Source organism: Halictus rubicundus, chromosome 6, assembly GCF_050948215.1.
Source record: "Halictus rubicundus isolate RS-2024b chromosome 6, iyHalRubi1_principal, whole genome shotgun sequence".
NCBI classification, from domain to species: Eukaryota; Metazoa; Arthropoda; class Insecta; order Hymenoptera; family Halictidae; genus Halictus; species Halictus rubicundus.
Genome location: NC_135154.1, coordinates 3085651 through 3099047, shown reverse-complemented (window position 1 = coordinate 3099047; position 13397 = coordinate 3085651). Strand labels below are relative to the sequence as shown.

The window sequence follows — 13397 nt, the reverse complement described above, 5'->3', positions numbered from 1 at the left end:
GCAAAACCAGAAGGTTAATGAACCCACAAAATCCGCTGGAGCACCAGTGATGAACAGAAATGCACGACGAATGTACGCATATAATATGCGTAAATACAACGAAGCTCCACTGACCAAGAATTGGGCCGATGAACCGGATCCTCCTTCACAAAGGACGGCAGGACAAGGAAAACCTACTGCACGGTCCCGAAATTTTAAGAAGGATAGAAAACCACCTTCGAGAGCCAGCGTAAGCCAGCGATGATATCTGATCCCGCTGAGGTGACTCCTCTAATAACGAAAGCGAGCAAGGAAAACCTGCGAGATGAGCCTCTATGGCAGGAGGGCCCCTATACGGGTACGCAGCCTATTCACCGTATTTATTCACAGAGTGTGGACTTTTCAACGTTCCCTTTACTTTGCGAGAGAGTGTACTGCGACCTGGAGGCGGAAAACCCTCGCCTTAGACGAGAAGTGCCATTTTGTGCTTTTATGCATACCTACACAAGCATCCTCAACGCCGCACAGTGGGCAATTTGGACAAAAGCGGATTCAAAATCAAAGAACTTTCGATAGGAATGAGGTAGAGCGATGAAATTTTCTTTAAATGAAAGCTGCAACTTTGTAGAATATGGGAAAATAGAGAGATTGTGGTACGAACGTTTTTTAACCTCGAGAAAATTCGTTAAACTCGCACAAATTCAAGAAAATTTTAGTTTTTCCAATACCACGCGCGGAAAATTTTTTTTTAACATGCTATACATCATTTCCCATAGATTTTTTCACGCTGATTTCAAATCTGGTCTCAAAATTTGTCTACGACCTCAGGATTTTGTAAAAAATAGATTTTTGTGACAAAAAATAATGAAGTCATTTTTTCGTTGAAATGATTGGATGGTAATAATCTTTCTATTTTTTCCCATATTCTACATAGTTTCAGCTTTACTTTAAAAAAAATTTTGTCCAAATTACCCACTGTGCGCCGTAATAATTGACCACGTGCGTACAGTTAACGCTGAGGATCGCTATGCAGATGAAGAGTCTCCACTTAACCTGGTATCGGAGGACATGGTTATACCGGCGCCTATTGCCGAATATTATAAGCTGATAACCAATTCTACCACGCCACAAGGCGATGTGGTTAAGATAAACGTGCCTGAGATTGGAATTCCACAAGGGCCGATTCCCGAAGTACCTGCAGATGGAGCTAGACCACTGCAAGAATACATTAATTCGGGCAGCTTTGGTAGGATAACAGCACAAGATCACAATAAATACGAGTGCTATGTATCCCCGTTCGTAACTTCACAACTGGTCGTGGAAACTCGACGTCAAAATGAAGAAAGACGTTTCCAGGCATGGAATCCACTGCCTGAGGGCTCTTTCCCCCTGAATACCGTGCCCAATACAAATCTCCTTGGGTTCAGAGGTCAGGTAGAACGCTTGAACCCGGAAGGGTTGCAGGCCATTACCGATCTCGAATTCCCCGATAACGATGGAATGTCGGGAAGACTGTGATGGTGCCCGGAATTGGTTGCACGCGTGTCTGGTCAACTCCAAAAACTTTCAGAAAAGTATAAAATGAAGGTAGAAAAGCCAGAGCAAGGCACAAATTCCGCGACGATTGGTTGGACTGTGGCTCAGGTGGCTGGAACTACCGCCGCTGAGAAGAACAGGAACCGGATTTCAATTATTAATGGGCCTGTTAGAAGCAGCGTGGCCCTTGGTAGCTCACAGTGTAACATTGTGGGACTATTTGGACTGAAGCGGGAGAGAACACCTACCGCAAGAGGACTTTGCTTTACCCAAGCTAATCAAGCTACCATCGAAGACACAGCATGATCAAATGTTTAAAAACATCCTAAATGAGAATAACAAGGCAGCAGCTCCCAAGAAAACAATTCAGCCAAATCTGGCAACAGCTAGGAAAAAAGACACCCCAGCGCCATCCCCCGGCACACCTCAGAGCCCGAACGCCACAGACAGGAAAAACCCAACAAAGGACTCCTGGGAAATCCCAAAGACACGCAAAGCACCACCCAGTCACACCAACCCACCAAACACAATACCACTGAACAACCAGTACCAACCTCTCTTGTACGACAGTGACAATGATCTAGACGAAAACACCCCAAATTCACAACCAACCGGCACCCAGCCCAAAACGAAATCCTACACACCCCCACCAATATCCCCACATTCAATACAAACATACAGACAATAATACGCACCGCACTAGCACTAAACATTAAGAAACAAGACTTCATAATAAAAGAAAACGACAAGGACAACCACACAATTTTCACCAAAAACCTTCAGAGTCACAAGGCAATGACGGACAAACTCACCGAAACAAAAACGCAATTCTACACATACACCCCCCAAAGAACTGAAGCCCAAATCCATCATACTAAAAGGAATAAAAGGAAGCTTCACACTAGAAGACATTAAAGCAGAAATAGAAGACCTCAAATTACCAAAAACGCAAGTAATAAATATCACTAAATTTACATACAAGAAGCAAAACCCAGAAAAGTACCACCACCTCGTACAATTGAGCAGAGAAAGCCGTACCGCAGCCCTATTCAAAATTAAAACGATGGCACACCAGAAAATCAAATGGGAACACCTCAGGAAGCCACAGGTATTCCAATGTAAGAAATGCCAACGCCTCAGGCACGCAAGCAAAAATTGCCAGCTAGAATATCGCTACGTAAAATGCGCGAAAAACCACGGGCCAGACAACTGTCCCCTCACAAATACCGATAACCGAACCATATATATCGGATACCAAACCACATATTTTGTACCGTTCTCAGATTTTTCCGCTGCAAATTCTGGTTGTAAAAATCGAAAAACACGAAGAAAAAAATCGAAAACATGCAGATTTCATATGGAAATCGAAGAGACGCTAGAACAGAATTAATTTAGCAATGAGATATTGTGCTAAGTATTATACTCAATTTTTTCAAATTCCTGCGTTTAGTGCGTCATAGTTGAAAAAAATAACAACCACTATTTTCGGCGTTTTTTCGTGAAAAACTAAGTTATAATTATCGTAAAAATATATTATGTAATATTAGGTTAAGTAAAAAGTTCTGAGCGTTTTTCGCTAGATGTCTTCAGCGAGCCATATCTCACGATGTTCACATCGTATCGAGTCATAGTATACGGCAATTTCAAGGTGATATTACGCATGAATAAAGGTCTTTGTTAGTTTTTTGTTTTGGTGAAGCCAGTTGTGTGTTACAGCGTTCGAAAATGGAGGTAAAAAAAGAGAAAATTCGATACATTCTTCAGTACCACTACGACCAAGGTGAAAAGGCGGAGCAGGCAGGCAAAAAAATTTGTGCTGTTTATGGACCCAATACAGTATCGAATGCAACAGCAAAGCGGTGGTTCCAACGATTCCGTTCTGGTAATATGGACGTCGAAGATGAGGCACGCTCTGGTAGGCCAATCGTCGAAAATGTGGACAAAATCATGGAAATCGTCGAGTCGGACCGGCATGTAAGCACTTATTCCATTGCCCAGGAACTGAAGATTAGCCAGAAAACCGTTTGGAATCATTTGCATAAGGCAGGCCTCAAGAAGAAGCTCGATGTATGGGTGCCACATGAATTGACGCAAAAGAACCTTTTGGACCGAATTGATGCCTGCGATTCTTTGTTGAAACGTAACGAAATCGACCCATTTTTGAAGCGGATGGTGACTGGCGATGAAAAATGGGTCACATACGAGAATAACAGCCGAAAAAGATCGTGGTCCAATCGCGGTGTGCCGGCCCAAACGATCGCCAAGCCTGGATTAACGGCCAAGAAAGTTTTATTGTGTGTTTGGTGGGATTGGAAGGGAATCATCCACTACGAGCTGCTCCCATCGGGCCAAACACTCAATTCGGACCTCTATTGTCAACAACTGACCAGACTGAAGCAGGCCATCGACCAGAAGCGGCCAGAATTGGCCAATAGGAAGGGTGTAGTTTTTCATCAAGACAACGCCAGGCCGCACACATCTTTAACGACGCGTCAGAAGCTCCGAGAGCTTGGCTGGGACGTTCTATCGCATCCGCCGTATAGTCCAGACCTGGCACCAAGCGATTATCACCTCTTCAAGAATTTGCAAAATTTTCTTGATGGTACAAAACTGGCCTCAAGAGAGGCTTGTGAAAATGAGCTGGTCAAGTTTTTTACCAATAGGGACGAGGACTTCTTCAACCGCGGAATTATGAAATTGCCTTCAAAATGGACAAAAGTTATCGAACAAAACGGCGCATATTTGATCTAAATCGAATAATCCTAACTATGTTAATTTCATCGTCGAAATAAAGCGAAAAAGCGCTCAGAACTTTTTACTTCACCTAATATTAAACATTCCTAAGTTCAGAGAAACATCGTCCAGACTTTAAAAATTGCGTAGTACAAAAAACGAAAATTATACTATGCAAGGTATATTCGAATATTTCGAAGGTACTTTCAATCGTTGTCTATTTCACCAGTGAACATTCAATTACCCCTTAATCACCTAAAAGACAATGTAAAGACGAGAAGCATATAAAAGAGGGCTGAATGTTTGTTCTGCCCGTTTTCGTCGCGCTGTTGAACATGCATCATATACGAAACAGTTTTATATCAATCGCGTTTTCGGATTTTTCACTATACATAACGATGTATATGGATCCAAAAAGAGTTGCTGCAACAACCGTCGAACCATCTGGTTCGACAGTACAAGCAACCAAGTGCCAGCCATTTTAAATGGGAAATACTTTCAAATTGCCACATGCCTATACAGAAATGCTGTTGGCGCGTGTCAAATTTGCCTTCTAACGGTGAGGGAGATCAAAGGACAGTTGACGTGCTTCTCAAACTTCCTGACGAATTCGAAGAGTATAGTGCAGCGGCACGAAAAGGAACATCAACGCACAGGATCAGGACCAGGACAAAGACCCTACTACGCCGACAATCCCTGCCGAAGAAGAGCAACGAGAAAAGAGGACTAGCCGGAAACAATTCTAAGTGGATGCAACACAGTATATCATAAACGCCATGGTTCCACTGCGATGGGTGGATGATGTTTATTTTCATTGCATTTTTGAAAACTTGAGAGTGCCGGGTACAGTGTCAAATATAAGTCGGCGCACAGTGGGAAGAGTGATGGGAACAATGTTTGTGGACAATAAAAAAAAAATCGCGGAAGTTTCATAGACAGTGCCATTCGTGTGTACCACAGCAGACATCTGGTCTGCACGGAGAAGAAGTTTCTTCGGCGTGACAGCGCATTGGATTTCCTCCAACTGTGAGAGGAAATCAGTGGCGCTTGTCTGTCTACGCTTCGCGGGTGTACACTCTTTCAATCGAATGACGGACATGTTGAGCACGATTCACGCCGAATTCGAGCTCACCAGTAATAAAATTGTCGCGACCGTAACCGACAACGCGACGGACTTTGCCAAAGCGGTCAAGTGCTTTAGAGTTAAACAATTCAATCGAGGATGAAGATGAAGCCATCTCAACGCAATCATCGCCACATCAAGCAGAAGAAGAAGATGAAAAAGAAGACGATGTGGTGAAAAGGTTGTTCATGGACCATAGGGTAATTCCGGGAGAGACACACCATAGGGTGAGATGCACCAGGAGTTGGTTGTGGACGCGCCACTAGGTGACACGAATCTAGAGAGCTCCGCAAACTTACGAGGATTTTAGAGGTTTTAGCGAACGTATATATATAGAAGTGATACCGGTGGAAGGGCTAATAACCCGAAACGAGGTGGAATATAAATTATAAGTGAGGACAGTGAGAAAATATACGAAAAGTGTGTTAGAAGAGAGAGAAGGACTGTTGGCCCACGTGGCGACAGTTCAACAGTATAGGAGCCCTGTAAGAGGGAAGGAGGGAACTCAAAGGAAAAATATTGATTGGGGAAGGTGCGCGACCGCGGCAGGAGTTTTCCGAGCTTTGAATCGGGAAAATCGGTGCGTGGATTGCGAATATATTAAGGTTTTATAGTCTAAGAGTAACGGCCACGTGGTTTGAGAACGGCCACGAACTATAGAGAGTGAAGAGTGTAAACTCTGTGCAAGAGAGGGCGCCACAGGAGGGCAACCGTAGGCAGAAGGATAAAGAGCTGACTAGAGGGGCAAACTCGCATGGGATCCGGTACAGCGAGCTGATTGGCCAATCGGGAAAGAGCAGCCAATCGCAACAAAGGAGCGAGTTTAGTATAGCAAAAGACTGGATATAAGAATATTAGTAGGATTAGCTATAATATTAATAGAATTAGACCTAGGTTAAGCAACATTAATAATAGGAGGATAATTAGTAACATTTTAGCGTAATTGTAAATAATTTAGAATAGATTAAATTTGCTAAGAAGGGTACAGCGACAATAAAAGTATTAATATTAAGTAGTAGTATAGTGCAAGTGTTTAGGTTTTAGTTTTAGCTAGATAGTAATACTGGTTTTAGTGATATTATCAGTAAAATAGGATAGGGGTAGGATTAAGATTTAGGACTTAGGAATAACGATCAGGTTAAGAAATAAAAGAAAGAGGAAAGAAATAATTACAAAATATGATTCGGCACAGCCCGAAAAAACAAAGCGATAAGGGAGGGGGGGATAGTAACAAGGGAGGGGGGGAAATGGAGGTATTCTTAACTCCGGACGCCCCCAGAAAAATGGAGAAAATGGGGAAAAACGTAAAAAGCGGACCGTTCGTGTACTTAGGGGAGAAATTGGCGGAAAAAAGGGACAGGACTAGCGGAAACGAAACAGATACGGACTCGATAGACTCGAGATCGTGTGAAGGACTAAGAATAACAAAAAGTAAAAGGAAAAAGGTGGTAGAAAAACCGGAAATAGTAAGCATGGAACCGATAGTTCATATAAGCGATTCGGGTGCTGAGGAGGAAACATACAGAAAAGGAGAGGAGGGAGATGTGTTCGAGGAGATCAAGGAACTGGAACACCTCCTGAGGAAAACTAGGAACTCCACGAGAGAGGTAAGGGGATACACGATAGAAAATAGTGAACTTCTCAGGGCAAACATTGTGAAACATGCTGCACAAGCGGATAGACAACTAGAGGCAGCTTTGACGAGAGTCATAAGTATTGGATTAAGGGTGGAAAATCAAAAGCTAAAAAAGGCACTACAGATAAGGGAGCAGGGGACGCAAAGTTCCCCTTGTCTCGAGAATAGGGGAAAGATGGGGGAAGGAAATATGGACAGAAAGCATAGGGAATATAGGCAACAAAGGAAGAGCAGAACGAAACAGTGGGAAACAGACGGGAGGGAGGATGAAACAGAAGGAGAAGAGGGACAAAGGGGGGTAGATAGGACAGAGACGGAAAAAGAGGGGACGAGAATGGAAGGAAATAAGGAAGTTAATGAAAAAGGGGAGAGCAACTGGGTGGTGGTGAACAGAAACAAGAATAGAGGGGGAAAATCAGTTAGGAGCAGCAAGGGAAATGAGGAAGAGGGGGTAGAGAAAGCGAGAAGAGAAAAAGAGGAGAAGGGGGAGAAAAGGAAGCCTCCGGTAGGACCAAAAAATGAGGCAGTGTGGGATGAATGGTTCATTGTGCGTGCGTGCGTGCGGGCGACCGGATCATGTTGCGACGGTCCGGCGCCGGTATGTTTGGAAAACTCGAGTGACTGAAGAGGCGTGAACGAAAAGTGTTTAGGTCTAAGTGATAGGAGAGTTTGTGTATTTCTAAGAATGAAAGCGATGGATGCAAGAAACAGAGTGCAAGCGAGATGAATGCAAGGGGGTGAAAGAATATAAAGCGTGGATGTTCGGTAAGAGCGAGAGTAGAGTTGCGACTGCCTTGCGAGAAACAGCGTTAATCGTGTCAGTGTTATTTATTCTAAATATATTAATATTCAGCAACGTGTTTCAAAGAGATTAATCTCCCCATTTCCCAAGATTCCTACAGCAGTAATAGTCAAAGCGACGGAAAATAGGACATTTGCAGACCTATTCAAACAAATAAAGGATAAGGCGGGAAACAAGATAGAGGGGATACAAACTGTGAGGAAATCAAGGGGAGGGGACCTTATAATAGAGATGGAGAAGGGACGCGAGGGGGTAAATCTGGAGAAAGCGGTAAAGGAGGTCCTAGGGGAAGAACACAAAATTAAAAGAGTGGCACCAAAAATTTTTTACGAGGTAAGGGACATTGACCCGACATTGGAACGGGAAGAGGTAAGGAACGAAATTGCCAAGGCGCTACAAATTGAAAATAGCGAAATAGAGGTAAAAACAGTCCGTTTTGGATACGGAGGAACAAAAACTGCGATAATAACAGTTCCAACGGGGATGTTAGAGAAAATAGGCGAAGAAAATAAAGTGAGGGTAGGGTACACGGCATGTAAAATGAGGAGAACGCAGAACCTCGTGAGATGCTTTAAATGCCACGACTTCGGGCATCTATCATATAACTGCAAGTTGGAAATACAGGGGAAAGAACTCTGCAGAAGATGTGGCAAAGTAGGACACCAAATCAACGGATGTGAGGCGATTAAAAGCTGCATCCTTTGCATTAGAGCTGGCATTCCTGCGGTAAAGGCGGAACATGTGGCGGGAGCAGTGGGATGCCCGCAATATAAAAAATATGTGTTGGGGCTGGCAGAGGGTAAAAATTAATAAATATGGATATTTTACAGATAAATTTAAACCATTGCCGACTTGCGCATTACTTGCTAATGCAAACAGCAATTGACCTAAATGCGAATATAGTATTAATAGCGGAGCCACTTTTTAATCCGGGAAACTGGATCTATTCGAAAAAGGGGACCGCCGCTATATGGACCTGCGACTTGAAGGGAAAGAAAAGACTAGAGGACGGAGACGTGATAGATGAAGATTTCGTAGCAATAAAAATTAATAAAGAAACTTATATAAGTATATATTTATCTCCAAACATGTCAACTGACGAATATGCTTACAGGCTTAGTATATTATCAGAATTCATCAGCAAGGAAAGAAGAAAGGGGAGGAGCATCTGCGTTGGAGGAGATTTCAACGCAAAATCACCGAGCTGGGGGTCCAAGGAGCAAAATGACAAAGGGAGTATCCTGCTGGACAGATTTCTCGAGTGGGGCCTGACACCGATCAAACCGGAGGGGGGTCATACTTACGAAAAGGGACAAGTAAAGTCAAATCTTGACTTCATTGCAGTGACGAGGGACCTGACAAGGGACAGGGAAACCGTAACAAATATAATAGACGTGGAGTCAGCCTCCGATCACAAATATTTATTGACAAAAATAAGGATGGTAAGTAAAGAGGTAGTTGAAGATATTAATGCATGTGTTTTCAGATGGAGGGTGACGAAAGCCGGCTTAGAAAAAAGCATAGAAATAGCAGACGAAATTTGGAGAGAGAAAAGACTGATAACTCAAGAAAAGTATCGAGAAGAGGAAGAAAAAAAATTCCTAGGTGCGCTCCCCGAAATATGTGAGAGAGCTTTCGAAAAAATAAAAACGGGAGAAGGAAAAAAGAAAAAGGCAAATATATGGTGGAACGATGAAATAAGAGAACAAAGGAGCAAAACAAACAATCTAAGAAGAAAAGTGCAAAGATACAGGAAAAAAGGAAAACGGGACATGGAGGAAATAATAAATTTCTTATATAAGAAAAGTAAAAGAGTACTTCAAAGACTCATAGCGAAGGAAAAAGAGAGAAAATGGAAGGAACTATGCGAGACAATAAATAAAGACCCATGGGGAAAACCCTACAAAACGGTGATTAGGCAAGTCAAACCCGACACACCCCCGGCAAATATATCAACGGAAATGGCTAAGGAAGTATTAAAGGAACTGTTCCCCTCAGACGGGGGAAAGGAGGCGGCAAACGAAAGAGAAGAAAATACGAGGAATAGAGAAGGGGAAAGGGGTGAAATGAGAGAGATGAACCAAGAGGTAAGGGAAGAGAGAGAGAGAAAGAGAAGAAATACCCAGGATAACGATGGAAGAAATTCTTAGAGCAGTTAAGAATCTAAAACCAAATAAGGCGGCGGGATTGGACGGGATGATTCCGGAGATAATAAAAAAATTAGCGGAGAGGAGACCGGATAGATTCCAGGCTCTGTTCAATGGAATTTTCGAAAGGGGGAGAATACCGGGAGAATGGAAGAAGGCCAGGACGATCCTCCTCAGAAAGCCGGGGAAAAATCCGGATGAACCCTCGGCGTACCGACCAATATGTGTAATAGACGCGATAGCGAAAATGATGGAATACATCACAAGAGATAGATTGGAGAAGGAAATGGGGAGGGAATCGTTTGACAAAAACCAATACGGATTTGTGAAAGGAAGGTCAACGGTCCACGCCATGACCAAGGTAGCAGAAGACGCATGGACAGCAACCGATAAACAGAGATTCGGGGTTATGATAGCTCTGGACGTCAGGAATGCTTTTAACACCCTAAGATGGGATACGATAATAGAGCAAATGAAAATGAGAGGTTTTAGTGACTATCTGACGAGGCTAATGCAGGATTATTTTAACGAAAGGACAATATGCTACAAAAATTCGGACGAAACAATTTGGAGAGAAATGAAAATGGGGGTTCCACAGGGGTCGGTATTGGGACCGTTTATGTGGAACTTGGTGTATGACGATCTCCTGAAAAGAGAAAACCCGGAAATGACCAGCAAATATGCTTTTGCGGATGACATAATTATTACGATACAAGCATCAACGATTAATGGATTAAGGAAGAGGATTGAGAGAGTCGTAGAAGATACGAGGAAATGGATGAAGACAAAAGGACTATCCCTTGCGGAACAAAAAACGGAGATTATGCTGATGAATCAAAAAAAAATAGAGGGGGGGCTAGAAATCCGAATAGGTGGGACGAAAATAAAGCCGAGTCCGTTTTTAAAATATTTAGGAGTAACTTTTGACGAAAAGAAGAACTTTAAGAAACACATAGAGGACGCCACAAATAAGGCCATAAAGACGATGACTGTATTAAGCAGTCTAATGACAAATGGTAAAAGGACTAGCCAGGCTGTTAGAAGGCTATTCTATATGACGCTCGAAGCGATAGTTTTATATGGAGCCCCAGTATGGGCGGAAGGGGCCTTAGCAAACCGCAATAAAAACACATTAAGGAAAACTCAAAAATTGGGCCTGGGAAGGGTGGTGTCGGCATATAGGACTGTACCACAGGAAACGCTGTGTGTACTAGCAGGCATAACACCCTGGCATTTAAAAATCCAGGAAAGGAAACAGCTATTCCAGATTGAAAACCAAATATTAAAAGAGGAGAACATAGACAATATAAAAACCCTATGCAGAGAGGGGAGAAACCTAGGGACCATACACGAGATTCTGGAGGGCCTAAGATTGGAATTAGAGGAGGAAGAGGGTGAGGAAAGCCTTAAAAAATCCGTAAAAATTTGGATAAGGAGGAGGATGAAGGACATAACCGACATCTTATGGCAGAGGGAGTGGGAAAGGGAGGTGGTGGGCAGGTGGACGTACCGCCTAATCCCTAATATAGTTAAATGGAGAAAAAGGAAATACGGGCAATTGAGTTTTTACGTAACACAAGTACTAACCGGACATGGGGTTTTTAACACTTATAGGGAAAGAATAGGGAAATCGGAAACAGGGGAGTGCTGGTACCACCAGAATTGTCCGGATACCCCGGAGCATACTATAATAGATTGCGAGGAGTGGGAAGAAGAAAGGAGAGAGATGCTTGAAAGTATAAAAATAAGGAGAGATAGACTGACGATCGAAAAACTGATGGAAGAGAGCGTTAAAAAAGGAGAGAACTGGATAGCTTTTGAAGGATTTTGCAGAAGGGTAATGAAAAGGAAGGAGGAGGAAGAGAGAAGGAGGGAGAAGATGGCGGGAGAAACTCCCACTTTAAGAGATATCCAGGCGGACCTAGAGTCAGGAGATACGGAAAGAAGAAGGGATCTATAAATAACTATAAATATAAAATAAGTAATGAGATGTAAATAAAGGAGAACAACGTAAAGAAGGAGGAATGATAGTTGTTTCTGTTTTCAGCTTCCCCGGAAAAGTCGGGTGCAGGGGAAGGGAGGGGGAGAGAGGGGGAGATGATGAGAGGGGAGCCCAGGGAAGAAGCCAGCAAGAAGGGACCAGAAACATCGAAGCTGCGGCACCCGGAAGCCTGTGTAAAAGCTGGAAAGCAGGGCCGGCCGAGGAGGTCGCAGCAAGTATGGAGAAGGAAACTCCGAGCGGCAGAGGACAGTGCTCCCGGTATTATCTCTCCCCCAATCTCACCCTCCTTCCTCCCAGTCGGAGGACCACCCGACGTATCCAGAGGGGGGCTGAGGCAGAAGCCAAAATAGGAACGAAAGGAGGGAAGAAGAGAGATAGTAGTAGAGAAGAGGGAAAAGAACCCCTGGAGGGAGGTACAGGAGAGGGGGTAAAATAAGAACAGGAAGGGAAAGCTTCAAGTAAGATAGAGATAATAAGAAAATAGGAAAGAAAATCAAAGGAAGGAAAAAACCCTCAATAAGAAAATAGGGAATCAGAATAAAATGAGATAATTGCTAACTGAATACACAGGAGAAAAGAGAATCTGTAGAAGTAATAAGAAACTCTATCTTAGCTGAAGTGTTCCCGAGAAAGGATAGGAAGGATATTAGGGAATAAAGAAGAGAGGACGAACACAAGGAAGGAACTCCCAAGAAAAACAGAGACACAGGGAATAGGTACCAAGATAGAAAATAGAGGGGAAAAGATAAAAGAAGAAATAAAATAGAAAGGATGAAAATAAAAGGGGTTTAGAATAATATTAACGTCAAAAAAAAAAAAAAAAAAAGGGGGAAATAAGAAAAAGATAACTAGGAAAAGGAACTCTGTTTTTCAGGAAGACCCGCCTAGTATAAGACAAATGAGAGAATACAAATGAGAAAGGAGAGAAACGGAAAACTAATGTAGGGAAATCGCGTAGCGAAGACGGATAGAGAATAGAGAAGGGAGAAAGGGATAATGAGAGAAAATAAGAAGAAGAAATATTAATATAGTAATAAGGGTAAAACGGTGAACAGGAAGAGAAGGAGAAGGGAAGGAAAGGACGGGAGATCAGGGAAAGGGAAAAGAGGGAAGGGAGGTAAGATACAAGGGAACACAGATGCAAAGGCAAATAACGAAGGCCTAAAGGGTCTACTTATGGTAGAGATTACCAGAGATGAGGACGGGGGTGTGAGGGAGAGGCGATGAGAAACCAAAAACTGGATAGGGGAACAGAGGTTCACCCCCCAGGGTGAAACAGAACCCTCCCACACCCTCCCTCTGCGCAATAAGGACCCTACAGGGTGAAAGGACTAAGATAAGGTGTAAGGGACTCAAGAGATACGAGTCGAAAGGGAGATAATAGGAGATCTTACCAGAGGGACAAAAAGGGGGGGTGGGAGGAAGAGGGGAGGTAAGCC

General features: G+C 43.2%; 1 protein-coding gene and 1 pseudogene across 1 annotated transcript; both read left to right on the top strand.

The window, feature by feature from the left end:
• Positions 1 to 3145: 3145 nt before the first annotated feature.
• Positions 3146 to 4333, top strand: LOC143354884 (histone-lysine N-methyltransferase SETMAR pseudogene; annotated as a pseudogene).
• A 2285-nt stretch (positions 4334 to 6618) lies between these two features.
• On the top strand, positions 6619 to 11916 carry LOC143355017 (uncharacterized). Its single transcript, XM_076789455.1, has 7 exons — positions 6619 to 7458; positions 7900 to 8535; positions 8640 to 9208; positions 9296 to 9548; positions 9612 to 9896; positions 9988 to 11660; positions 11706 to 11916. Exons 1-7 carry the CDS (start codon positions 6619 to 6621, stop codon positions 11914 to 11916), a joined length of 4467 nt encoding a protein of 1488 aa, XP_076645570.1.
• Positions 11917 to 13397: the final 1481 nt, after the last annotated feature.

Bases quoted from the DNA above. Each gene is read 5' to 3' on its own strand.
- LOC143355017 (XM_076789455.1), top strand. From the start codon at position 6,619: ATGGAGGTATTCTTAACTCCGGACGCCCCCAGAAAAATGGAGAAAATG. The intron at 8,536-8,639 runs GTAAAGGCGGAA...GATATTTTACAG, and splicing joins TTAGAGCTGGCATTCCTGCG to ATAAATTTAAACCATTGCCG. The intron at 9,549-9,611 runs GTGCAAAGATAC...TTCTTATATAAG, and splicing joins CAAACAATCTAAGAAGAAAA to AAAAGTAAAAGAGTACTTCA.